Raw genomic sequence first — 27,688 nt, 5'->3', positions numbered from 1 at the left:
TGCCATAAATTCTATATTTGCGAAGCTTATACATTTTCAATTTTTGTTGACATTGTCAGAAAGGTGATCTTTGTGGATGGTGGTGGTGTATTGGGGGGCATTATATTGAAAAGCTTTCCTAATATTTTGGCCCCCTCATGTATGTTCATAGAGTGGACAAAATATTAGGAACACCATTGTATAGGCATTGTATTGGATTGCATAAGATTGCACAGGTGTCCCTAATGAAGTGGCCGGTGAGTGTATGTACTTATCAGATCTGTTCTCTGCCAAAAAAGAAATGCATCTCCTGATCTGCATATACCTGCCTAAAAACGTTGAGTATGTATGTTCATATAGTGGGAGGATGCTTCATAAGTGCATAAATACTGTACAGCTGGTAGCATTGCAGTATGTTAAGAGTGTTAAAAGTAAAAATGTTAATTTACTGGATATATGCCTACCAAAATATTTTTATATCCATGTTTTGCTAAATTTGTTTTTTTTTTCTTTACTTTCAGACTTTAAAAATAAACAACTTTCTAAAGCTTGTAACTCAGCTGCTGCCCCTTCAAGATTTCACTGCAACATAATTTAAACATCAATTTGCCACTTTCACATGGAAAACACATCCAAATACACATATGCAAACACATATCACTTTGAGAATATTTACGAGCATAAAAAGTACCCGTAATGAATCATCCATTAGAGCTCACATCTGAGTGTTCAATTTGGGCTGCTGTATCTGTCCATCTTTCCAATTTGTTAAAAGATAGATGGCTGAGAAATTAGAGGAAGAGGCCAACAGAAATTCCCAGAAGCACTTAGTTGGGCATTAAAAGCATGTATATTAACAATAATGGGGGCAGGAATTAAAACAACTCTATCTAGCTAGGTTTTCACATGAAGGCCTACTGTTTGTCTGATACATATACTTCAGTTCAAATGAAAGTAGGTCTGCTGAAAATGTTACGTAAGTCCTAATCTTCTTCTGTTCCATGAGTGTGACTTACATATTTGAAACCATTTCTTGTCATAGAAGAGAAAGTTTGACTACTTAATTTGAGGTCTTTATTAAATTACATACACATGATTTGATCCTTAAGCAGTCCAGTTCACACAATTTACACACAAGAAATATTCTATGGAGTTGACTCATCCGTGGTTAATCACAACTGGCTTGAAGATACTCTGAATATAGACTCACTTTGCTGTATTTTAGTGTTTTTTTTTTATCTCCAGTGCATTGCAGTGATTGCAGTTATTAAGAGCAATGAAAACATACAGTGCAGGTATACTGTTATATGAACAGTAAATATCTAATTTAATCTTCTGGCTACAGCAGTGTGGACGTAGAGTGTGAGGGGTTGCTGGCAAAATGCCACAAAAACAGGAGAATGATAGGCCAGACAAGAGCAGAGGTGAGTAAGTCAAAGAAATGCGTTTTCAAATCTCCTCCTACTGAGGGCTCTGGTCAGCGCACAAATAAGAGCTCACCTGAATAGGACCAGTAAGGGTCACCGGTTGCCCTCCTCTCCCTCATTGCACCCGTGTTCCCATGATGCCTGACTCCAGCGTGGTGAGGTTGGCCACTCGATGCAACTGTGGGAAGAAGAGAGAGAGAATCAGAAAATCTACAGCCTGAGTGAATGAGAGGACGAGTTGGAGAGAGTTGTTTTTGTTTTTTAAAACAACATGACATGACAAATATCACCGCAATTTATGAAATTATCTTTTTACATGTCTACAAATGTATAAGGCTGATGTCAAAAGTTTCAACACAAATTTTCTATGCAAGTGCAGGAAGAATACTGGGGCTTCTGTTCCATTTTGAACCTTGCCCAAACCTTAACCATGTGATGTAGTTGTTGCCATTCACAGATATTGTAAGAATAATGAATTCCCATTGAATTAAAAACTGGCATTAGAAATTCAGACACAAAATCCAAGGTTTTGGTTCATAAAACATGAACACAGTATTTGGTTTTCTAATTACAACCACTGAAGTCAACTCAAAGTAAAATGCTGATAAAATATTTGTCAGTGGTGCGGATAAACCCTGATGGGTACCATAAAGTACTTTCCCACCCTATTTTTCAACTATAATATTTTGTATTTTGTAATTTCATAAAGAGAAAGAAATTTTAATTAAACATAATATAAACAAAAACATTAGCTGCATTAACAGCAAAGACAAACCTCAGTTGATTTTCAATAAAACATTAATGTCAGACTTTTGGTTTCAGGTAAACTGCGTGTAAACAGCTGAACACGTCCTGGCATGTAAACTCCATGTTATATATAGGCTATTTTGGGATGGACAGCCTCACCATCTGTCCCATCTTGAGCAGACCCAGGATGGTCCAGGTGTAGCCTGTGTTCAGGCCACCTTCTGAGCCCTGCCTGTTGGTGGTTGTGATGATGGTGTGTGACATGTTGCCGGTAAATGAAAGTGGTAAATTCATGTTTAAACAAGTTAAAAACTGCTGCAAACATACAGTTTTTATGGTATTTTCCAGTATGAATGTTCTCTTTGGCCAGTGGGTTGTAAATATAACACTTAAATAAATGCAATTTTAAAACTACTGCTATAGCTACCACTACTACTACTACTACTACTACTATACTATATTCTTGAAATTGTAGAATACAAAGTGACTCTTCAATTTAATAGAAACATTCAGTCAGAGCGTCTCAAATCTTCAAAACTGCAGTTTTGGCAGCTACTCCCAGCATGGACTGTAAACCCCCAGAGGTGACAGAGATTGAAACATATTTTAACAAGATAACGTTTGTCCAGTATCTTTAGTTCCCTTTACCCGCCTGGCAAGTCAACAGCTTCCTAAACTTCTGAGCCTTTGCAAACTAAACCACTGAAGACAAAAGCAACAGAAACAGCAGTGACTATGTGCACAAAGTAAAAATCCCTTGCTTTCAGCACCAGGTGCCATCATTTGACACAAAGCCTTAATGGGTGGTAATGACCATCACCATCAGGGATATGCGGAAAACAAGAGGCAGGCCCTATGATGCTTCCTGCTCTCTTACAGTTACCATCAATCAAATCCTTTACAGCAGCAGCTGGTCTGGCAAAAAAAATGTAAATGGACTGGCCAGTCAATATGTTTGTAATATATGTATGGATGTAATAATGTCCTAACAGCTTGCCTGCTAAGCTCCTGTGTGGAAACTGCTTTTAGTCAAATGCAGACAGCCTGTCTTTCCAAGAGCGTAGACCATCAGACCCATGTCTTCTGGGCACGAATTTAACTTCTAAGGGCAAATTGCCCAAAAGAAATCAAACATTGTCAACAGAATTACACCGAATGCTAGGGGCACAAATTGTCCTTAGGCACAGACACTCCCTAGAGCCTATTAAGTCCCAGGCATGCAATAATCAAACTCGGTGGGGAAAACATGCTCCACAACGGATGCAGCCTGTGCCAGCGGAGAAGAAAATGTCGAGCTGAAGCCATTGTCAATCAGGTGCATGAGCAAAACAAGAGTGTTTTGTGTTGCTTTAAGCAGTCAAAACCCACTGTGGCATTCAAAAGCTGGAGATGCTAATATTGGTTCCCCATTGCTAGAAGGATGCAAACAACTGGGCAAGGAGATTGTTTCTGTGTAAAGAAAATGGCAGGAAAAACTAAAACAGAACCAGAATTGACAATATGCCAGACCCAAAATGGAGGGAGAAATTACTGTTAAACTTGCTGTGATTCTCTTTTTAAATCCATTTGGATAATCCATGTTGTATTACTTAACTCAGGCTGCAACTATTGATTAATGACTAATGATTTCATTATTGACTGATCTATTATTTTCTCAATTAATTAAAAATGATTTTTTTTGTGGTTTGTAAAATTCCATTAAATTGTGAAAAATGTCCATCCCAGAGGCCACGTTTACTTTTCTAAATATCTAGTTTTGTCCAACCAACAGTCCACAACTGAAAGATGATCGGTTTATCACAGAGGATAAACTGGGACTAATGAATGTTTGCCATTTTTTTTCCTCAAGAAACTCCTTAAAAGATTATTTGATTATCAAAATCGTTGCCTATTGATTTTCTGTCAATCAACTAATTGATTCATTGACTTATCGATGCAGCTCTAGGTTACACATCTCTCAGCAATGAGCAATTTTGACAAGCAAGTCTTCCCAACTAAACAACAAAATATGTTGTTTGCAATTGCCTTCCATAACGATGTAAGACGTTTTCTGATCTGACGCCCCTTTATCGACACATGACAACATAATTTGTCAATTCTTTCAATTATTGTTACAAATAACCATTGCAAAAAATAAAAAAAACGTGTTCTGATCTTACACAGTTATGACTGAGGTTTGCTTAGGATTAGGAAAAGATTGTGGTTTGGGTAAATATCACAGTTGAGGTTAGGGAACAATCGTTGCCATGGTTAAAAGAAACCAATGTTGACTGTCAATCTAGACATTCTTCCTCTGCAGACTTTGTAGCTCTATAACACCTGTAACACTATTTCCTCTTTTACTCGAGTCATAATTCCCACATCTGCTAGAAGGATTTGACACTGAAACATGACGTTGGAGGCATTTGCTGAAACATCTGATGCTGTCGACAACTGCATTTTAGCACGGCTATACAAATGCTATAAACTACTGTAGGATTATCTACCAAACAATATACAGATTATGCTTGTTTAATGGATTTTACCACAGTTTTCAAATCTCCATTTACAGTACGCATGTGACTGGATTTCCCTGCGGTTCATGAATTTTTGCATGCAGACCCAACACTGTATCATGATACTGTAACCATGACAACCACTATATATCACACTTGTTAGGAGTCTTGTGAGGTTAAAGGTAAACTTAGTTCCAGGAGTCCATGGAGGTCTGCTATTATTCTAAGCCACCGTTTGACGATGAGTTGTCGTTGGCTTGATCAGCATTTCCACACATCAAACACACACACACACACACACACACACACACACACACACCTCCAGCCACTTAAGACAAACTCAGCTCTTACTAATAGTTGCATCATTACTGGGGATTAATTAAACTAAGCACTACATCAAGTCTTTCCTTGCACTTAAAGTCAGCACATTACCGTCTCCAAAAATGGTATCCGCTGGAATAGTAGGAGCCACTTAGCCTACATATTGTTTTCCAAATCACATTCATTGTTTGCAGGGAGGTCACAGAGGCTACGTGGATAACGTCATAAATGATTGCTTTGTTATTATCAGATCAGTTCACTATTGAGAGGTTAAAATAATGTGTAAAACAGAGAGAGCTGGAGTCTCCGTGGCAGAGACTAGGAGCATATTTGAAAGCAGGTTGTGAAACAGGAGGGCTGCACTGTCTTTGATCAGAGAGCATAGGAGACAGCACCATGTCAACAGTTTACACTCATCCATGTCAGCCGTCCCCTGTGGGCAAAGGATTAAAGCCACAGCATCTCTGATAGAGCAGAGCAGACAACACAGTCGGTGTTGGGCCTGAAGGAGACTGAGTAGAGCCGCACTGCACTCAAATAACATTCATGACTCTTAAATCTAAAAAACACAAGTGAATTCAAATCATGCAGGTTAGCTACTAGTTTAAATGAGTCATCACATAGATAGTTTGGCCTAAAAAATCATTTTACATTCAGACATTGTGAAACTTTGCCTTTTTTTTACATGTGAGTATTTTTAGGAAGTTCAGAGGAAATAAAACACAAAACCCCACCAGAACAACACCTTCTGTAATGTCTAGACACACAAAATGATTTTCCGTTTTTCATTGCCCTGAGGGCAGTTAAATCATCTACACCACCATTAAGCCCTGCTATTTGTTCCATAATATCACACTCAACAACAAGCCAAGAACCCCTGAGAGCCCTTGAAAAACAGCAGCCTAACAACAACCACAGGAGCGTTTAACTTGCATTAGTCATTGGGGGCTGGAGTTAAAATATCAATCTCATCTCCAGCGTTAGCATCAGGTTTGTGAAGGACAGCCTGTCCGGCACGTCCACGAGACGTCACGGATTATTTGGGGATGGATTAAAGAGTTACAAGGTCCGTGTAGTGTGGTTAAACAAAGAGTGGAGGCAGAGTGATGGTGAGAAAGTGAATTTACTTTCCACAAGTAAAATGCAATATGTATGTGTGTGCTTTCATTTAGTTATATTAAAGCAAATACTCTCAAATCCAATGCAGTGCAACGACTGCAATTTCTAGGGATGGTAGTTTTCTGTGTTGTTGAGGTTTTTTTTCCAGATTGAACACTAATAATGCACTTGATTGTAGATCAATCAATCATATGTGGCAGAAATACTATAAATAAATAATAATAGAAAATATGTTTAAATCAACCTTATCATTCTGTAATATAAAATACATAATAATAATAATAATAATAATAATAATAATAATACACAATCAACATCAATATTCTTTCCACTAAAACACCATCAGCCTATTATTAACATAAACAGTGATAAAACTTTTGATTCAACTCACAAATGTGATTTGTTGCAAATGAACTCACTGTATAGAAACAGTGCATCATATCTCAATGGGTAGCTATTAACATATAAAGCTGGCTTAAGAAGAAAAAACAAACACTAGAAATAAAGCACAAAGCCTAAACATTGTGTGTCCTGTCACTATTTTACCTGTCAGCCAGAAAAAAAAAAAACCACACATATGTGAAGAATAAAACACTAACTTCCCCGAAGAGTTTGCACTTTATCCACCAGGGTGTTTTGGCTCATCACCTTCACATGCCTAATGAACACGATGTGTTGAATTGTGTGGTTGAATAAAGTGGAATCTTTTTCCGGCACGTCAGTCAGTCAGTGCTGTTATCCTTCACATTCTCCTCCAGCGTTGGCCTGCTTTACATTCATACAGTTACATACACACCTCGACAGGGAGGGAAGCTTATTCATTTCACCCATCTCTACTTTCTCAGCTATTCCTTTAATTAGAGGGAGAGAGAAGGCATATCATTAAATTTACTAATTAGACAAACTACAGTCTAAACAACTTTTACATTATTCTGTCTGAATTCTTACTAAACAGAAGTGAGCTGTTTTTCATAGCCATCCTGAGTGCGTAAAGGGCAGGCTCTTGATGCAAAATTGCTATGTATATGAGGAACAAATGTGCATTCTGAGAGAGACAGCTGCTGTCTGTGCAATCTCATCTGCAATCCATTGAGTCAACTGTCAAAGGAAAGGACATCTGCTCAGTTCTATGTTTCACTAAAACGTACCTTTATGACAAACGCACACATATTTCCAATGTACTCATTTCATTTCCAGTCTATTCACACTCTGTAAGGCTTTTCACGGTTACCCTCTATTACGAGACAAGTCACAGATGTAAAACAAGGTCGGGGTACCTCTGCGAAGCAAAGGAACAGGAGGAGAAAGAGGGGGCAAGTTGAGCTTGATCTTGAACGTGCATGTGTTTCTCATTCCTCGGGAAGTGGGTGATGTGGCTTGATATCCCCGGAAGTGTTCGAGTCACACCAAGGACCTCGGGAACATGAGAACTGCCAAGATCAGCCAAAGATATTGCACAGAGGGAGCCGAGCCTCGGGGCTAAAACATCAAGCTCAGAAATAATAAAACTACTCAAATCCCAATGCAGATATTTAGGCCTACACAGCTAAAAGCAAACAAGCAGTTTCAGCAAAGAGGACATCAGGACCCTTGGGCCAAAGAAATGTAACCATGTTACAGTAAAATTAAGCCCATTAGTCTAGTGTTAAAGTTGTTCTTTGACTGACTAGATGAAAAATAAGTACATAAAAAAATCCAAAAACTAATTTAAAAAATTTCAGCTGACACCTTTCCTTAATTATTTTTTTCTATTGCATGTATAAACATGTCTGTGTACACGTCAAGGCCTGTCTGGCTTTTTGTTCATCATGTTAATTGACAGGAAGTGCTACTGCACATTCAACAGAGCTGAGAGGTTTTTGTCAGTGCCATGCAGGGTGCTGAAATCCTAAAATACAGCTTAGAGATAGGGAGACAAGTAGAAGTAGCTAAGTGACAGAAAGTCATAGATAACTTTAAAAAAAATAGAATCTAAAAACAACGTCAAAAAACACACAAATCCTTGTGGGTATTCTGTGCATTACAACCTTAGAGTTCCTCCTGAACAGAAAACATTTTTGTTTGTGTTTCATTAAGGAACAAAGCGAGCAGAATGGGAGGAACGGCAAAGAAGGCATACTCGACTTCCTCATTATGCCACACTTGCTCTGCAGCCTCTTCTCTAAACTTATCTGGTGAGAAGTGGATAAGGCCATCTCATTATAATCAAATCCAACTGTGTCACCAACTCTCAACCCACTCACAGTTTAGAGGCGTATATTCCCTGCTGTTTTTCTCCTCTTAAAAAAAAAAAAAAAAGGTATACTGTGGAAATGTCATATTATCTGTGCTATAATATTACAGAAAGTCAGAGGTGATGAGGCCTGGGCAGCGTGACATGCCATGTGTTACGCTGTTCTTCAACCTTTTACTACAAGGAATAAGTAAGGAACACAGCACATCAAACATCAGGCTTAGATAGAGCATGTGGGCGAAAATGTCTAGATGAAAGTCTCCAGTGTATTCAGTCTTCCTTGAATAGAAAAAAGAAAGAAAAGGAGAAAAAAAAAAAAACACATCCTGGCATTTATTCTCTATTCATAAGAAGCCGGTAAAGAACTATTGTTCTATTGTCTGGCCAAAACTGACCCTTTTATGAATTAAATCTGCACAACTTCCTGTGGAGAACTCATAGCCACTTCACTTACATACAGGCTGAATCTTGAGTAGACAGCTACTCCTCAAAAATTGTGAAATTACACTGTAAATTTAAATGATGTCAATCTTCTGTCAAATGTGCTTCTAGGGCAATGCTAGTACAGTGAATTAAGTGCATTAAATAGCTGGAGTGCTTCAGTGATTGAGTGCATCAGGGACTCTGATGAAAACCATTAACAAGATTAAACAAATTCAGTGCTGGTGACCCCTTTACTTGACCAGCTACGGCTTGTTCCTTTCACAGACCACAATAAACAATCCTCAAACATGTCTCCCCTGTACGCAGTGGCAGGACTGTACATTACAGCTCTGACAGTGTCCGAAAAATTTACTGTAGAAAGTGAGGTTTTCAATTTTCAATATGTGTGGCAATTGGATGGCTTAAGTGCCAAGAGCTTATGAGGTCATTCCTCAGGACACGGTGTGCAGCCTTGCATGAATTGTCTAGTTATTGATTCTGAAATAAATTCAGCTGCCTCTGGTGGATACATTACACTCCTCACATATTACTGCTGTTCATAAATGGTGATGGTTGATTACTGGTCATGTAAATTGTTCCATCTAAGTCAACAGGCAGAGTGTGACAATGATCCCGCTAGGTCATTGATTTGATCACAGCTAGGGTCATCCAGGCTGAAATTGTATGTTTTTGTAGTGACAGTGAGGTGATTTAGAGAAAAGCATCTACAAATCTGTGTATTGTCTTGTATTTCAGGTTGTAACATACTGTAATTCAGCTGCACAGTCATAAACCTGTAGAAATACGCCTTAGAAGAAAACATCTGCCTAGCTCTGATGAAATATACCTAACCTGCAGATCACTGGCCAAATGACTCAACGTTAGCCATAAATAATACCACCGCACTAGGACTTTGCATGCCTCGCTTCCAAACAGGCTCTTCATGCCTGCCCGAGGCCGTACAAGCAGTCAGACCTCCTCCCTTCCTCTTTAAATGCTCTTTGATGTTGGACTCTAATCAATACTTGAAGGCTGAATTTAGAAACGATAAATACAACCATGAAGAGCAATGCAGTTGATACCTCTGTAGCAGCCTCTTAAGTGGCCTCGCTAGTTTGTAGTTTACTGTACGCAGTTCAATATTTCTTTCTCTAGATCTTTAAAAGGACCTAGACGTGAATACACACTTTGCTTGTGTAATGAGAGATGTACACATTGTAAAAACCTACCTGTACATGACAAGAGTGGTATAACATTTTTACACTTCATCACTAGCGCTAAACAGGCAAATATCATCATCATCTGAGAGCCATATGACATAATACAACGCTTTAAAAAGTGGCAGCATGTCACACAGCTGTTTATTGCATGCAGGGTCCATGCCTCCCTCGGAGAATTTCTCCAATAACAGATATTTTAATGTTTAATGTCAACTTCATTTGCACACTAAGTCAATGTTTTTTTTTCTGCAGAGGTCAATGTCATTACATGTCATTTTAATGTCATTACACTGCCTAGATGCTAAAATGTAATTGCATGTTCAAGAAAATGAAATAATTTCTCTCTCACACCGAGGGATTTTCATTCTCCGCTGGTTACCCTCCTCCCCACTGTTTTTCACAACTAAAATTACAGTAACAACAGTAATCAACTCGGAGTGTTTCCAACTGTTCAAACTGATTTGTTATGAAAATAACCACATTTTCTAAAAGTAGTAAGAAAAAATCTCTTATAATTACCAAAAGTGAATATTTAATGATGTAGAGTTTTCAGGCTCAATTCCCTCCAAAACTAATAAAATCTGTCTTTTTTTTTTTTTTTTTTTAAACCAAAAAAAGAAATATTACACTTTGAATAATGATAGGTAGATTTTCTGTACCTACTGTGGTCCAACAATAAGTATAGGCTGCTGGAACTTTAGAAGAGTTGTGATGGAAGAAATCGAGTGGCGTTATAAGATGGCTGCTCATTAGCCAAAAAGGATTACAAGACTATTACAGTACCCATCATTTTTGCCAACGTACGACTCGAGACAAATGAGGACATCTGTTCAGACCCACAGCTCCTCCACATTCACACTCTTGTTTGTCCTTGCTTTAAGACACTACAGCTTGATTGTTGTTGTTAAGATATGAAAATGAATCCATAGACAACCAGACAATTTCACATCAAACTTATTGAAGTTACCTTGGCACATCGCCTACTTGTAGTCAGATTTGCAGCAACATAAATCCAAGGCTAATAAACATGAGATCCAGAGAACACAAGAGCAGGAACAAACAAAAGCTGGAAAACAGCATTCAATTGAGCAGTGCTTGGCTGTGACTCAAGGTAATGATTCTAATCAGGCAGCAACACCACAGCTGAGTAGTGAAGCCAGCGTGTAAGTGCATTTAGCTGCAGTCCTTATGGCCAATACATGCTGGTCCAAAAAACAAATACACGATTGAATTTGTTTTCAATTCAAAGGAAAATGTTCCTTCTCTTGAGTAAATTCGATAAATTTATTCAATCTAGTTTCATCTCTCATGTGTGTCCTGAAGGTGATTTGGAAATAACGGCGATATTGTGGAGTGTATCTGTGTGATTAACAGGTTTTTCGGCCTATCACAAACTATCACAGTCAAACAGTTTGACTGTGACAGTTTGAAAACTTGCCCCCCCTCTCAGCTCTGCATGAGCTATTCCCTTTTTGTGTAAATGTGGAAGCTTTTAGTGACTGGCAAGCTTACAGCAAACAGTAAACCCAAATCCAGGTTTCAAAATATCTGTTCAGCATCCAATCGGTTGTCTTTTTTTCTACAGTCTATAATTCTAATGCATGGCAATTATCAAATTTTAAAATGTCATGTTCACTTGCTTTTAAGCTTCCACACTAAAGCTTTACATTTATATGCTTGATTGAGAAAAAAAATCCTTTAAAAAGGTTAGGCATGAAAAAAAAAAAGGTGAGCAACAAAAGTGGTTGTAACATGTATTAAAAGATCAGAGATACTTTCAAAATGCTCGCTCAAGTATGAGTCACTGATATTTAGTCAATAACTTGTTACATTACACATTTATTGATTATCCATATTGATTATCCACTTTGCAGTTCATTTTTTTCAATTTAAAGTGGAAGCACAGACTTGCTTTACCATTAAAGCAGCAACAATAAGGAATTTACTGATTTGCTGTAATCTGTTGATCTACATTTCATGCCAACAAACACAGCATTCAGTACACACACTCTATAATAATATATAATAAGAAAATATTTCAATTCAAAATTTATCTCAAAGCATCACTTTCATTTTATCAAGATGGCACTTTGATGTCATCGGTGTCATAAAACCTACTGAAAGCATTTAATTGAGCTAATCATTCCAAACACTGCAGCTACACAGATGATCATCTTGACAACTGAGAGGCAGCCGAGGCAGAGCGGTTGCTAACTCCCACCTGCCTCACGCTGGCTGTTAAGTGCGGGGACAGATGATCTCTAGAATCCCTGAGTGATTAGCAGTTACCTGGGGATAGGTCTCCTCTGCTGTGGTAAACACTGGTGTTGTGAGGTTTAGATTAGCTGTGACAATAACATACAGCAGCTGTCAGCTCACACTACTGTTTGCCAGATAAGCAGACATGCAGGAATTTGTACGACAGTGTGGCTAAAATTACCTGGGGATCAAACGGAGTGTGTTATATATATTTATGTATTTTTTTTTTTTTTGTTAAATGTTCCTGCAAATTCAACTGTTGATCGTCTTGTCGCGCAAGTCCTTTTCATTGTCTAATAAATATGAGAGTTGTCATTGTTGAGGAAGTGCAAAACACTGTCTTTCTGAAATATGAAAATGTCAAAAGGAAAAGGCCATGGTATTCAAATCCCTAGTTAATTAGGGTTCCACTACCAGGAGGGTTTGAATGTTTGTGTTGAAGAACAGGAGCATTTGCATTCCCCAAAGGGAAACATGTCAACAGGATCGATAGGGCAGTCTTTAAACTCCTGTTCTTCCTCCAAAAACTATCCAACTCAGCACATCTTCTCCCTTGGAATTCACTGAAATTAACTAGCACCAAATTTTCACTGTGGCTGTCTTTGTCTTTTTTTTTCCTTTTTTTTTTTTTTAAACAATAGCACCCATTCCTTTCACAGAAAACATTTTTATCAAACAGTTAAACATCCAAAAGTAAGCTTTCAGTTACAATATATTGCACCTGGAAAATGCCACCTCACATGTTTTGCATGTCTTTTTGGTATCATGGTTAAATAACAATGATCCCTTTTCCATTGTTGTTTTAGTTGTTTCTCTAGAAATAGAGATAGCTCCCAGAGAGACAGTCGAAGTGTGTGGGAGAAACAAACAGAACATCAATCTCATTCTAAACCCAAAGGAAAGAGCCTGGGGGAAGATCTCTCAGGGTGTTAACTTAGGGAGGGGAAAAAAAAACACGTTCAACAAGGAATTAATGAAATGGGTTTAGCACTGGAGTGGAAAAGTGGATACCCACTCAGTGTTACAATTTGGCAGACTAATAAATGTATTTGATTTCAACTAGCCCACTTTATTTATCACTTGTCATATCCTCGTGGTGAATGACCTTTAATGGAATAATATTCTATAATCAAATCTGATATGTGGTTAATTATAGTCTGAAATATGCTTAGTGTATATCTCAAAATAAACAATATATCACCAAACTATGATGTAGTATGTCAGAGCAAACTGTTTATCATAATTCATTGATAAAAAACGCATTTAAATTCCAAGTGCCCAAATTTTTCAGTACTTCAGATGTATTGTTTGTTTAATCCTAATTTATTCACATCTACACGTCTTTGAAATGTCAGTGATTGGAAATTATTAATCCTTACTAAGTCTTACCTCTTTGGGTACCTTTCTGGATAGAGCTGGGTGATAAAATGATAACAATAATCATCTCAATATAATTTTCCTTGATACAAATATAACAAATGTTTGATAAATGTTTGATATAATTAAACAGAGAGGCTGGGTCAGCTTGCACCAGCTACTGGGGGCTGGCTAATTGCTGCTAACCTTTGCAGAGCCACGCTTCCAATTCACTGAGCCTTGCCTCCACAACAGCAAATAAACTACATTTATTATATGTACCGTTATAACTAAAGGAGGCAGAGGAATAACTAAACATAAGACACACCTAGCGAGAGAGAGCTGGAGAGAGAAGCCATCACTAGCTGCTAAGATAAGCTAAAGCAGCTAGCAGATCCGAATAGCGTGTGAACAACTGTGGGATTAGCGAGAAAGTCACTAAAAGGAGGAGAGAGCTATGAGTGCTTGAGCAGAACTAGTGTACATTTGCAGCGGGTAATTAGCCACTGTGATGAAGAATATAGTAAAATTAACGGGTTTGAGAGCAGCAAAAATGCTACCAGTAACGCAGAAATGCTGGCAACCTGAAATGAGACACTACGCTTACCTCAGCACGTCACGTCACAATTTCATCTGGGCAAAGGTGATTTAGTTATGTATTGTTGTTGTTTTCATTTGTATATTTTAGTTGGAATTTAAATGCCTGCGTTATTGTGTGTTACTGGACATGTAACTAACTTTGCAGTCTGAGGCATCTTACATGTGTGCTGTATCACACTGCAGTACTTCATTTTTCTATTAAGATATTTATTTAGTTGAGGAAAAAGGACTGAAAAAGGATTTTACTTAATTTTATTCACGCATATTTTGGTGTTGAAATAAGATTTTATCAATCTAATTATTTTCCACCTCATATTTGTGAAATGTTGTTTGGCAAGTCATGTTCTGACCATGAAGAATAATTTAATACCATAATTAACCGTCAGATTTCTTTAACTTTCACTCAGGAGCAAAAATCAGCCTTAAAACTGGAAAGATATAATGATTTGACATTTATCATGATTATTATAAATATGGTCAGCCAGTCTCGATTGTTACTGCTGGAGTCCGCTGCACCGCTCCGCCAACGTTTGCCTCTGAGTCATGGCGTAGAAAGTTCACAATACACTTTACATTCATCTTGCCAAGGTAATTATTTAGTCATTAATTCAAAAAATTCTTGCAACCGCTGCTGTCTTTGAAGATGAACTACAAGATAACTCTTGTATTGTAGACTGTCCCGAGTGCTACGCTGGCCTCACAACTGAGTTTCACCTTTTTTGTTCCGTCAACATCACATGCTGGAATTTTTAACAAAGGCGGAGGCCAGCAATACAAAGTTCTACAAAGAGTTCACGCATTTTCTACAAAGCCTTTGAGTTAGACAGGCAGGTAAAACCCTGACCTGGGGTGAACAACAGCAAATGCCAAAAAAAAAAAAAAAACAACAATTTTCTGTCCTGACACTGACTTCAAGTGCTACTGTAAGCAATGAGTTTCATATTCAAGACTGTGGTTAACTGATTTTGAACCAAAAGTAAATTAAATTCATAGTAACAAAAAGTATTACTTCACAGAAGCAAAGGTTTATTTTAGGTATCTTCTACAGCTGCTCTAAACAACAACGTAATTTATGCAAAGGTTCAAATCTAATTCATCAAACACAACTAGACTCTTATTCAACAAGCCTATTTCGCATTCCACAAAGCACTTGATAAAACATGCACAGCCTAATCCTATATCTTCAGCAATTGTCGCCATAATTCATGATGGGGAAAATGAGCCTTGTGAATGGAATAGCCTTCTTTTGAATTTGTTTTTCATTGCCTCTGAAAAAGACTAACTTGAATGTAGCCTACCAAAAAAAAAAAAAAACTATGGGCACAAGGCAAATACATGCTCTGTTGATCCACAATAACACAATGTAGGAAAAAGGGAGCCTGAAGGTTCCATTGTCTCTACTCTCCACAGGGCAGCGTTGACTGACATTTCGGCTGTAAGTAAAGCTGACACAGTATCACATCACAGCGAGATTGTTAAAGAGGATGTGGCTACTGAAGGACACAGGACATTTATTGATATGGCCAAGTCCTTGAGTGCAGCAGTATATGTCCTTTAGTGACAGTGCCTTATTGCCTGGACATTAATCACCATTTTCATGAAGCACAGGAAATAAGTACACTAGTTTCCCCAACAGCGTTTTCCGCCCTTGTTTCAAACCAGCCTGGTTGAATCCAGTTTGTGTGTGTGTGTGTGTGTGTGTGTGTGTGTGTGTGTGTTTTGGGTTAGCTGTTACTAGGACCGATGAAATGATTTGGAGTGAAGTGGCTGTGAGTCATTCTGAATGATTAAAATGCTACTGTGACCAGCTTGGAGTATCTTAGCTGAAAGACTGAGTCAACTGAACCGAACAGACCAAAGTAATGAAGTGATGACTAATTGCCTGGATTAACATAATTTAAACTGTTTAATCACTATTAATGTCAAATTACTGAAATTATCACATACAATAAAGCATTGTTCTCCGAATGTTGAGCTCATATCAACCAACGCCACACGCACAGCTCCTTCCTCTGCTTCGCTATCTCTATGCACTGGATCTATTTTTGCCATAGCAGATCATGTTGCTATAGTGTGAAATGCATTTGTGAATTTACACAAATGCCTGTATTTACTGACAACTGAAATAAATGTTTTAATTATTATTATTATTATATTAGTCATTGAGTTTGTATTTAAATACATATAACATTGATTTGTCTTGTTTGTCTCCTGTGGCTTTTCTGACAAACTCTGTGGAGTACAAGAAGGAACGCTACATTAAATAGAATAAGATGAGAGATTCAATATTCTTGTAAAACAATGGAAAAGCAACTCTAAACAATAGTGGACATGTGGCTGCTGAAAAACAGACTCCTTGAAGAAGCTCCAAGTGGACATTTGAAGTGTGACAGAGATGTGATAGAACTACACTGCAACCAGAATGAGATCATACAAAAGCAAACATTCAATATTTCTGATGCATCTCATCTCATTATCAATGTAGTTACTAAATGATGGTTAAAACAATCATCTCACTCATTAAGTAAGTGGACTTCATACCACTGCTTGTTTTCCCCAAAACTCAACAAGCCTAAAATTATATTTCATAAAAATATAATACTTTCTTCTAACGTTAATAAATGGGATTTCTGGTGAAAAATAAGTTAAGGTAATGCTGGGCGGTAGGCCTATATCGATTCATCCAGTATAGGCTACTGGTTTTAATTTCCTGTACGATATGAATAATTTCATATACCGCCATACCAGCGCATAGCTGAAATAATTGCTGTATCTCTTCAATAGGCAGCAAAATTTATAATCGCCGCGAAGAGCGCTACTGTCGAGGCAAGCTGTGCAGAGTATATTGAGAGGGGAACAATATTAACTGCATAACCGTCTTACTAATGGTTATAATTTTGTAACACAACAATTAGTAACCCACAATATTCTCTTTTTAACAGAGTTAAACACCTTGACACACAACAATTAGTGACACATAGGCAATTTGTAACACTAATAAATGTACATTTACAAAATTACACTGCCAAATGGCACGCTGGTACAGCTCGCTAGCTAGCCAGGTAGCTCAGTTATTGAGATTCCGGAGATTCAGATTGATATTGGATGAATGAGGCCTTGCGCATAATGACGGTTAGCGGGGCAACCTCCGTAAGCCTCCTCCTGCTTTAGAAATCAATATGATTTTTACATGAATTGCTTAAAAGGTTGTGAGTCTGAACAAAAATAAACACAGGAAGTAGTCCTATGCAGTTAGCTATAAGTATCCAGGGCAGTTTGCACGTCAGTTTGTGCAAACTGCGACTGTTCAAGTAGTAACTTAGTAGATGAAATAAAATGGTTCATGTCTCCGAGTTTCCAAAGTGAAGGGATAAAATGACAAGATACACTATCGCTGGATGATAGAGAATTTCATACTGTAATTCCTCACACTGTTACATGGATGCTGGGGAGAAAAAAAGTTTTTTTTTTTTTTTTTTTTTTTTTAACTGGTGTCCAGGTTGTGCAGCAAAGCCACATAACATTGAGCGCCAAAGATGTGAAGTCACCCTGGGGGGTTTTGGGGCATGCCCCTACCCCCCGGAAATTTTTTTTAAAATGGTGCAATATGGCGCATTCTGGCCATGATTTGTATCCCCGGCAAAGGTACCAATGTATGCATGAAAAGTATAAAACATTTTACCTTCAAAAAGTATGCTACTAGTGATGAAGGAGTCCTATTTCTCCGCTCACCGAACAAAAAAAACGTGGGCCCACTTATTTTAACTATCCAACTATATTTTAGAATAAAAATAACACAAATATCTGTACTTATTATCTGTATCAACTTTAAAGGAAACCAGAGTCTACATCAGTCAGTAAAAGAATACTGTTGAAGTTTTTGTCACATTAACATATTGGACAGCACACTGTCTCTTATTCCAACTGCACACTGACAATCACTACTGTTATCAAAACTCATTGGTTCGTTTCTTTATCAATACTCTTAATGGTTCTTTTCCATTACTAAATAATTGCTTCTTAAAAAATATATTATTTTAAAAAAAAGAATAAATTCAAAACAGGATTAGAATTTATTTATATTTTAAATATAAGTAAATGTTGTTTCTAGAGAGGCAACAGTAATGTTTACAACAGCAAAGTCACTATATGAACTCAATGATATTTCACTGGATACAAATCTAAAATGTCAAAATAAATAATATTCCTGACATCACAATACTGAGTGAAGTTTAGAAAGAATGAAGAACACAGACATCAGTCGGCATCAGTCATTCTTCTTCTGCACTCCTCCCTCTGCTGCTGATGTGATTCACTGCCTGCAGGTACCACTGATAGAGAGAGGAGGGGCTGGTTTGTCTCAGCCAGCAGCTAAGAATTTGCCAAATTTTAAGATATGACGCAAACTGAGCTAAACAGACTACATACAGGCAGCTTTTGTTTTAGCTTGTTCGTAACAATTCGCTATTAGCCGAGCTAGCGTGCTATGCTTGTGTAAACAAGACTAGATCAAAACCTAGTATATGGCTGGACCGGATAGTTAGTGGTAGTGTCTACAATGTGAATTCCTGGATATTAAATGTTCATCTGCAATTTTCTGTAGTGGTCTCAGTAAAATTGTTGTTAAAGTGTTATAAAATCCAAACAAACAGCAGAGCGTCTCTCCTGCCGGCTGCTGACAGCGCTGTCAGTCGGAGAGTCGATCACACTGGATGGTAGAGGAGGAGAAGGTAGAGATGGTACAGATTGCTGGCACGTGTCTGTTTAAACAGGAGTTTAGCCGACTTCGTTGCATTTAACACTGGAGCTGAGAGCGTCAGAGCTCAGAGCAGGAAACACAGTCCCTCTGCATGACGCTGCTGTCCTCCACTTCCATTATCTCGCGCCGATTCATTTTGAAAGAGCAACGGCCAAAGAGGAAACTCCAAAACTTGGCCGGCTGACCAATGGTGTAACTACATCACTCACTCAGTCACGCACGGACAACTGCGGTTATAGGGCTGGTCTGTGGCCAGTCCAGCCAAACATAGCAGCAGTGGATGGGAGACTGCGGACAGAGCAGATTGAAATATTGTTTTTTTTTCTACATGTTTATGTTTGTTGGACAGGCGTATTGATAAAGTACTGGCTTTCTACTCATGAAGGTTTTATTGCAATTACAATAACGAGCGTAGCTGTCGTCAATTTGAGTAACCTTCGAATTATCTTCACTTCACCTGTGTTCTGCTGTTCGCTGACTTTGCTCTGTGTGTGTGTGTGTATGTGGAGGAGATCAGCCCTGACACAGAGAGCCGAGGAGAGGCTGCAGCGTGATAATAAATTATACCAAAATGTTAAAAAGTACCGATAAAAGAACCAGTAACATCAGAGCTTATCAATACTACGGTCTTTAATAATTAAGCCCCGGTAGACTGATTTCTCATCTAGTAACTGACAACATATTGAATTTTCACTATTTTCTATTTTTGAAATGCATGACCACACAGACAAAGATCTGACATAAAATACGTTTTGACAACATGACTGAATTAAATGATACTGTGAAAGAAACACAAGGCTACAAATGTTTACTTACACTTGCCCTGACTACATAAAGGTAATCATTTTTTTAAACTGCATTTTCCATCAGTAAGGACATTGAAAATAATTCACTCCACGACAAGAAATCATTTCAAACCAGGAATGATTCCTCAGGTGTTTGTGAAAATGAGTCAATTTCCAGGCAGCCATTCTTACCCTAAAGAAATGCTGTTTCTATTTACCTTTAGGGGACTTTAAATGTCGTGCGTTTAAAATAATTACCCCTATTTTTCAAATCAGTGCCGTAGCAGAGACCAAATGTTCTGTTTTTACAATCTATTGTGGAGTGAACTGTGGAATAATAAAAGGTTATTTAAGGCAAATTAAACACTTTTTTCACAGCTGATCAGTTGAAGTAAACATGCTGAGGTGTGTTTCCCAAATCACAATGGTAGTTACTGCTGCATGCGCGACCATAGTTTAAACTACTAAAATCAAAACAATATTATTAATAACAATACTGAATTGTTGTTTCAAAGTTTACCCAGTTTAATCAGACAGACAGATAGGGATGTCCTGATCAAGTGTTTTTGCCCCCAATCCAGATACCAGGTCCTGATCCAATATTTGTATTTTTCTAGATAATACAGCTGCACAGTGCACACTACAAGTACATTAAAGTTATTAAAATCAATCCAATGTATATGCTTGCAATGCATTAAGATAAAAACTACCTGCATGCTTTCTGAAATGTAGTGTCGAGAGGATAGGGCGTACCATGGCTCCAAAAGCTCAGGAAGACAGTGAAAACCTACCTTCTCTACCACAGCAATGGGCTGGTCATCCAAAGCAATGAATTCAATTAGCCTCACTGTAATCTTTTTGGCCTTGTCTCTGTCCCGAGGAAATTTCTCTTTTCTTTTGAAAGTATCTCCCAGTGTTTGCTGCTCCAGTGCAGCCTTTGCCTGAGTTACCTGAGTGACTCACTGTATTCTGTTGAGTGATTTTTTTGGTGCCGTATCAAATTGGTAGTATTGAACACAGCTCTGTTACTACTGCCTCGCGAAATGCTCGCATTGCAGACATTACAAGATGATGGTGAACTGTTTTTGTTTTCCAATTTAAAATATTTCCACACTGCAGACATTTTAGCTGCTGGTATGCCAGAGTACACTTCTGCGTCCTGCCACAAATTGTGCTCTTTGGTTACAACACCTGTGTGACAGCTGATGTAAATCGGGCTTAGGTTCTTGTTCAATATAGCAGATACCGATCAGTTAAAAAACGCCTTGATTGGCCCCAATACCAATCATTGAGACTGGGTCAGGACATCCCTACAGATAGACAAGGTAATCATTAAATTAGAAAGCAATAAGATAAGGATGAGCATCACTAGCCAAAGGATAAACAGCAAATTATCTGCACATGAGTAAAAAGTGATTACAGTTGCAGTGTTTCCCCCCATCGGACCATTTAGTGGGTGGCTCAGGCAGCTGGTGGAGAGACAACATAACAGTGTGCTGAGCCTATCCATGATCGAGACTGAGCATAAGTTGTACAATCTTGTGTCAGAGCTGTACATATTGAACCAATTATCCAGAGAAGGTGGAGGAGGGTCTTGACGATAATGATGCTGTTGCCAACATCAGTGGTGTCCAGACAGTTGGCATCCTGCTGGCAAAGCAGTACATCAGGACCTCATAAACAACATTAATGACATGTTTATTCACTAATATTCTATTCGCAGCGGACAGTAATGGTGTTATTTGAAAAAGCACAGTCATACAATACATACGAGAGAAAAATGGCCATCATTATCAAATAAGCTATAATAATTAGAATTTTTGTCCATTGTGGTCCCATTGTCTATCACCAATCCGTACACTTTTCATTTTTTTTTTTTTTTGAATAGCCATATTTACTTAAACTTGCAATAATTTCCTCATTATTTATGTAATGCAATCAGGATGATTTCTATGATTAATGACAAACTATGCCTCCAAGGACAACTTCAGAGCTGTAAATCCAACCACACAATTTTAACAGTGGTTGTACGTGTTTGTCTGAACTACAGTTTTCAGGACCACCACAGCTCCTGATGTTCTTCCCACAGGACTTATCGCTGTGTTATTGTAGGGAGTGACAGTTTGGAGAAATAAACCCCAGGACATAAGCGATTTGTGTAAGGAGACGTGTGAGGCTGCTTTTCTAAATTGGGCTGGGTGATCGTCATCAACATCTCACATCTCTACATGCAAAAAAATTCTCTTACATATCATGAAAATGAGGTCAATTTGATCTCTACAACTTTAAATCCAGTATGCACTGATTTCAAAAAAAGGAAACAACCCCCCTTACCTTTAAATCTCTCATTTTCATGTTAACTTGAAACAACAATACTACCTGTGATGTAAAATCTAAATTTAAATTAAAAAGATTTAGGTCACATATCCTAAAACAAAAGGTGAACACAATTGTACGAACAGTGTACAAGTAGTTGAATTGGATTATTTCCACCACCTTCTTGCTGGTCTGCCAGTCAGCCTGTATTGCCTTTCTGCTGTGTGTCAGAGGTCTGGCGAGGTATGCCATAAGAAAAAAACTCAGCTGTGTTAGGGGCTTGCAAGGCTACAAGTCAATAAAGCTACAAACTGAGGACGTGGAAGCATAGAACTGGGGGATTTTGGGGCAGAGGGGGGTGACTCAGAGAGGAACCATTCTCCTGTGTTACATCACTGCTACTTTTCTATGGGGGATGATTGGTGCCACAGAGAAGTCGCAAACATAAAATATATTTGGGGTGCACACTAACTACAAGTGTTACAGTACAGCATCTCCAGTTGTCACAATGTTAACAACAGTAGATGATGCAATTTTTAGATTTTCATTTAAATGGGTAAGGCTATGGATAATAGATTATGCAATGTATCCTTAGATGTCACTACTATTTATTTAATTCGTTCATTGCTTCTAAGGGTACCATAAAAGACCACAACCAACAGATTGGTGGGTCAGTATTATCGGTTGATATTAACTCATCAGGATTTGCGTATCTGTCGGCTGATAATAGGGGAGGGAATCTTTGGGAATCTCACGATTCAATTCATATTCTTGGTGTATTGATCTGAATCAATTGTTGATTCAGTAAATAACAGAGGGGGCACTTGGATCTTACTCCAGTTCACCAAGTGCCAAAACCCTCACTCATGTCCTTAGTCCATCATACTGCAATGTTTAACATCTCATATCTTTTGAAAATAGAAGTTACTCTATGTCTTCTGGAGTATGGGGAGGGGGAAAGGGTGAAAAAATTAGCTCTGCTGTTCTGTTACGTTCTGTCTCCTATCCACAACTCTGTACAGGTGCATGGCTTTTGAAATGCAACGGCCTGAGATACTTTCTTCACCCTGCCAGACCTGAAGTATGTGTTTATCAGCTGGCTCATTTCCTAGTACTAGAGTTCAGTGCGCTAATCCACTAAGGTTAATCTCCAGGTGATGGCGTATCATTCCACAAAGTTAATTATGAAGTCATGAAATCCAAAACACACCCAAACACTTTCCTTCCTTAAAGGTGAACTACATAATAACTCTAGCTTGCACCCGCTGTATACCGCCCGGGTACTGCACTGTGGTCTTGCGGTTGAATTCAGCCTTTGTCGTTCCGTCAACACAATGTTGTTAATATATAAAAATCTAATTTGGAATCTGTGAGTTGATTCAGAATTGTAGAGGATAAGAGTTGTGACTCTTATGTGAACAGATTTTTTTTTCCTACCCCAAGCTGACAAGCAACAAGAAATGGTACACTTAGGCTATGTTTCTACAGCTAATGGTCAGGCTTTTTACCATATTAATAAAATAAGGGAGCTAATGGAAAAATCCAATTCTGACCAAGACTATTAGATGACAGGAAACAGCATACCACTCAAAAACCTGTTCAACACAACAAAATATGTCTTAGAACGGGTGCAAGGACCAGAAACATTGATCAGAGCTGCCTGTTTCTGAACAATATATGAAGACTCTTTTGTCCTTACTGTCACAGAACTGACTATTTCTCTATATGATGTTCAAGAGTTCATTCATATCAGCATAGAAATAACAATAAGAGAAAAGATGAACATTTGTTTTGGTCATACTTTGTTGTCTTGTTAAAGGGTGTCTCAGCTATTCTCCTGTGTTGCCTTCAGCCCCACTTCAGGCTCCCATATAGGTACTCAACATGTTCTCATCCCAGGTCATCAAATACCAATGCTTTGTCACACCCCTCTGGTGTCTCATGCAGACGCACAAGGCACCCTTTGGCATCTGTAAAGCAATGAACCAGACTTTCAGCTAAATCCAATATAGACCAATCCGTGGCACCATCACATGCTCAGAGCAACTGGTGTGGTCTGGTTAGGTTTAGGCACAAAAACCACTTGGTTACATTTAGGGAAAGATCGTGGTTTGGGTTAAAATGAACACTTGAAATGTCATCATGGCAACAGTAAACACCATGACAAAAAACTGACCCAAGTCACAGTTTCAAAAGTGACACTTGCAGTTGGAAGCGGGAGACGAACATAGTCTCCTGCAGCAAAGACCACTTTTTGCAATCTAACTATCAAGCCATCCGCCCAACCTGCCTCCTCCTGAGAAGGAAAATGTCACCTTATATAGACATCATCATTCTCATGGCATCTAATAATGACGCAGAGGGGTAATTGGAGTCAGTTGAAAGCCCAGTGTGTCTCATACAGACGCTCACGGGTGCCTTTTGCATCAGTATCAGACCTCAAGGGATGTGACAAAGCATCAGTATTTGACGCCACAGGAATGAAAACAATATTTTACACTGGAAAGTCCCACCAGTGAAGAGGTAACTTGCACAGTATGCAAGGCTTTAGTTTCAAGGGGTGGCACTAGTGTTGCCAATTTCAATCATATCACATCCATACAGGGTTAGTAGTATGCAACTGTTACTTTTTTTTTTAATGCATGGTATCGGATCAGTACTCAATGTTGGCCGATACACAAGTTCAGGTATCAGAATCGGTATTGGGAAAGAAAAAATAGAATTGGAACATCTCTAATTGCAGATTAATCCGCCAGTTGTTTTTTTCAATTGATTTTCCATTTTGTCCAAGAAATGTAAAACAAACTATGATGCCCATCATAACATTTCAGAGCCTAAGGTGACGTCTTCAAATTGTTTGTTTTGTCCAAACAACAGTCCAAAACCCGATCTATTCAATGTACTATCATAAACCACAAGAACAAGCAGCAAATCCTCACATTTGGGAAACTTTTCATTTCCTTATTTGGCTTTTGTTTTAGCTCTAGCTGTGACCCATCACACTCTGTGACTCAATTATTACTGATCAATTCAGAGGTATTTTTGAACCATGGTCACATACTTTATTTTGATAGCAAAAGTGGTGGTGGTATCAACTTTGGAAATATGCCTAAGTAATGTGGATAAGGTATTGTTATCGCTTATACTCCACTGGACACCAACAGACTATAGATCTGACTCTACTATTTTCATAGTTGAACTGCTAGTGCAAAACATGGGTGACAGATTTCGGTGCAACACCGTCAATCACCAGCCGGTAACCAATTTTCCAGGACTACAGTTTTGCTCCTGTGGCATTAATCGCCCCTCATACATGCCCATCCATCTACTGTACGAGCCAACAGCGCTAACTATCGCCCTCATCCTCGTTTCTACCTACGCACATGACAGCAATCAAACACACAGAATTATACCTCCACATAAACCAAGTCTCCAACTACAGCAACCCTATAATAAAACTTGAGACCCAAACAAAACTACAGGCTAAACGGACAGAGGAAATCATGGTAATTCCACAGGAGATAAGCGATAAAGTATACCAAGTGTGGACTACAACCCTTGTGAGCTCCTACAGGAATGTTATAGTATATTTCCCAGGATTTATGCATTCTTGAGGCTGCTCCATGTTGTATGAATATTGAATGTTGTTGTAGGTAAATATGTCAAACGGCCGGGGTCAAACAGGAGCCGCAGGGACCACCAGAGCCACGACTAAACGTTAAACCTAGGAGGATTATTTGCGCCATAGTCCAGCTGAATAATCAATAACATGCACACACATCAGGGAGGCTAAACGTCTCGGTGTTAACAGAACCGTTGGACGTGAAACTCGGGTCGGCCCCTGTAACCGATAGTGGAAAACCAGGCGAAACGTTGCCTCTGAAAAATATCTTAATGCATCAACCAAAACTCGCTTTTGCCATTGATTATAAAACATCATGGACACTCAGTAGTTAGGCTAAAATAAACTGATAGCTATCCCGTGTTGCAAGTACTTACCAGGATGACAGTCTTCGTGTTTGGGCAAGGTTAAAAAAAGCATTAAGGATAAAATCCACCAGTAACTCGGTTCCCGTATTCTCGGCATGTTAGACTACTCATCGAGAGCAACAAGAAGGAGGAGGAGGAAGGACAAAGTTTTTCAGTCTTTTCTCTTCTTTAAAAAAAAAAAATCGCATACACACGAGCGAAGACTAAAACGAAGTCGACACAGCAGCCACGAAGCATCAAAGTAATCGTTGGCAGTTCGGCTACAGAGTCACTGCTTTTGTTTTTTGTCTTTCTTTTTTTTTTTACAAAGACAAATTTATTCGCCTCCAGTCCAAGCAGGGACTGTTTTCTGCTTCGAGGAATAAGACGTTACGCACACTACGGCTGTGCAAAAACAGTTCAAAATCTGTTGTTGGACTCCGCCGTGCCTGTAGCGGGCTTCCAGATAGCGACATTCCCGAAGTGCAGAGGGGTCAATCGGCGATCAATCGCTGTCTTTAACTACAGGGGGAGAAACAAAAGTGGTCGGATATTATTGATTTCACGTGCTCATTATTAAGTGATTATCCGCGGCGTCAGCGTGGCGAAGGGCAATGCACAATGCGAAGAAAAGTGGTGCTGGAAATGTCCCATTCTTCCATCCAGGAAGTAGACTAGCGGTCAGGCATGCATGGATATCTGGCTACTGGTCCCATCCTACCGGACAGGCTGTGTGTGTGTGTATGTGTGTGTATGTGTGTGTGTGTGTGTGTATGTGAGAGAGAGAGAGAGAGAGAGAGAGAGAGAGAGAGAGAGAGAGAGAGAGAGAGAGAGGGAGCCTGCACGGGGCGGGAGCAGCGGAGGGAGGGGAGGCGCTTCTTGGATTTGCTGAATGCAAAATGACTCGGAACGGACCCAGAGGCTGGTCCCTGTCTATGGTGCTATATGATATTAAGACTCCAGAAATCAATGGCTCATGTCAGATTGTTTAGTCACCAAGTCCAGACTGAATTCCTCTGCCTCTTTTTTTAAATGTCGCATCAAACATGTTGCCTCAAACATGATGAAATACTGATAATACAAGCTAATCTAGCTGAAGCTGATAATACAAATATTATCTGGCTCAGGCCATTTCAGAATCTATATTGGATTGAAGCCTTCACTCATAGAAAAGATAAAACAGCTCTCCTACTAAATCCACTGATTCCAACCCCCATCCAGTCATCTCACTGTTGTGTTGCTTCCTCCCAGGCCCCATTATTAAAATCACCCTCCTGTGGTCACACAGTGATGTCCCTTTGCCTCCTGCTGGCAGAACTGTGAATGGAATACTTTAGCAGTAATCATCACCTGGAATATCATCATGTATGAGTGTGTACTGATTGGAGAATTATGCATCCACCGGTAACACTCCCTTAGGCAAATGTGTAGTCAGTGGTGTTCTTGCAGAACTATCCAGCTGGACATTTAATTTGAGGAATCTGATTAAATTTCTCATTTAATTACCCATTTCTCTGCAGGACCATTGAGGACAGTCACAAGGGCCCTTTGCTTTTAATGTCGGCCATCTGCTTCCTCTCCAAAATGCCTACCTTTTCAAAGCGTCCACAGCCTCGTGGGCATCCTCTCACGATCCTCCAGCCTGCACTACCTCCATACACACTGTGCAACGCCACTGTG

General features: G+C 38.9%; 1 protein-coding gene across 1 annotated transcript in view; it reads right to left on the bottom strand.

Annotated features, from left to right (window-relative positions):
• The window catches only part of ca16b (carbonic anhydrase XVI b), a 110,558-nt gene extending 83,793 nt beyond the window's left edge, over positions 1 to 26,765 (bottom strand). Inside the window, exons 1-2 of the mRNA XM_044348526.1 lie at positions 26,039 to 26,765; positions 1,480 to 1,584 (exon numbers count right to left, since the gene is read on the bottom strand). Of these exons, the coding sequence (XP_044204461.1) occupies positions 1,480 to 1,584; positions 26,039 to 26,126 (193 nt within the window). The 5' untranslated portion in view covers positions 26,127 to 26,765. The remainder of the gene's footprint in view (positions 1 to 1,479; positions 1,585 to 26,038) is intronic.
• Between the last annotated feature and the right edge of the window lie 923 nt (positions 26,766 to 27,688).

Source organism: Thunnus albacares, chromosome 4 (genome assembly GCF_914725855.1).
Source record: "Thunnus albacares chromosome 4, fThuAlb1.1, whole genome shotgun sequence".
NCBI classification, from domain to species: Eukaryota; Metazoa; Chordata; class Actinopteri; order Scombriformes; family Scombridae; genus Thunnus; species Thunnus albacares.
The sequence above is the reverse complement of the archived record's forward strand: the minus strand, read 5'-3'. Positions and strand labels throughout refer to the sequence as shown.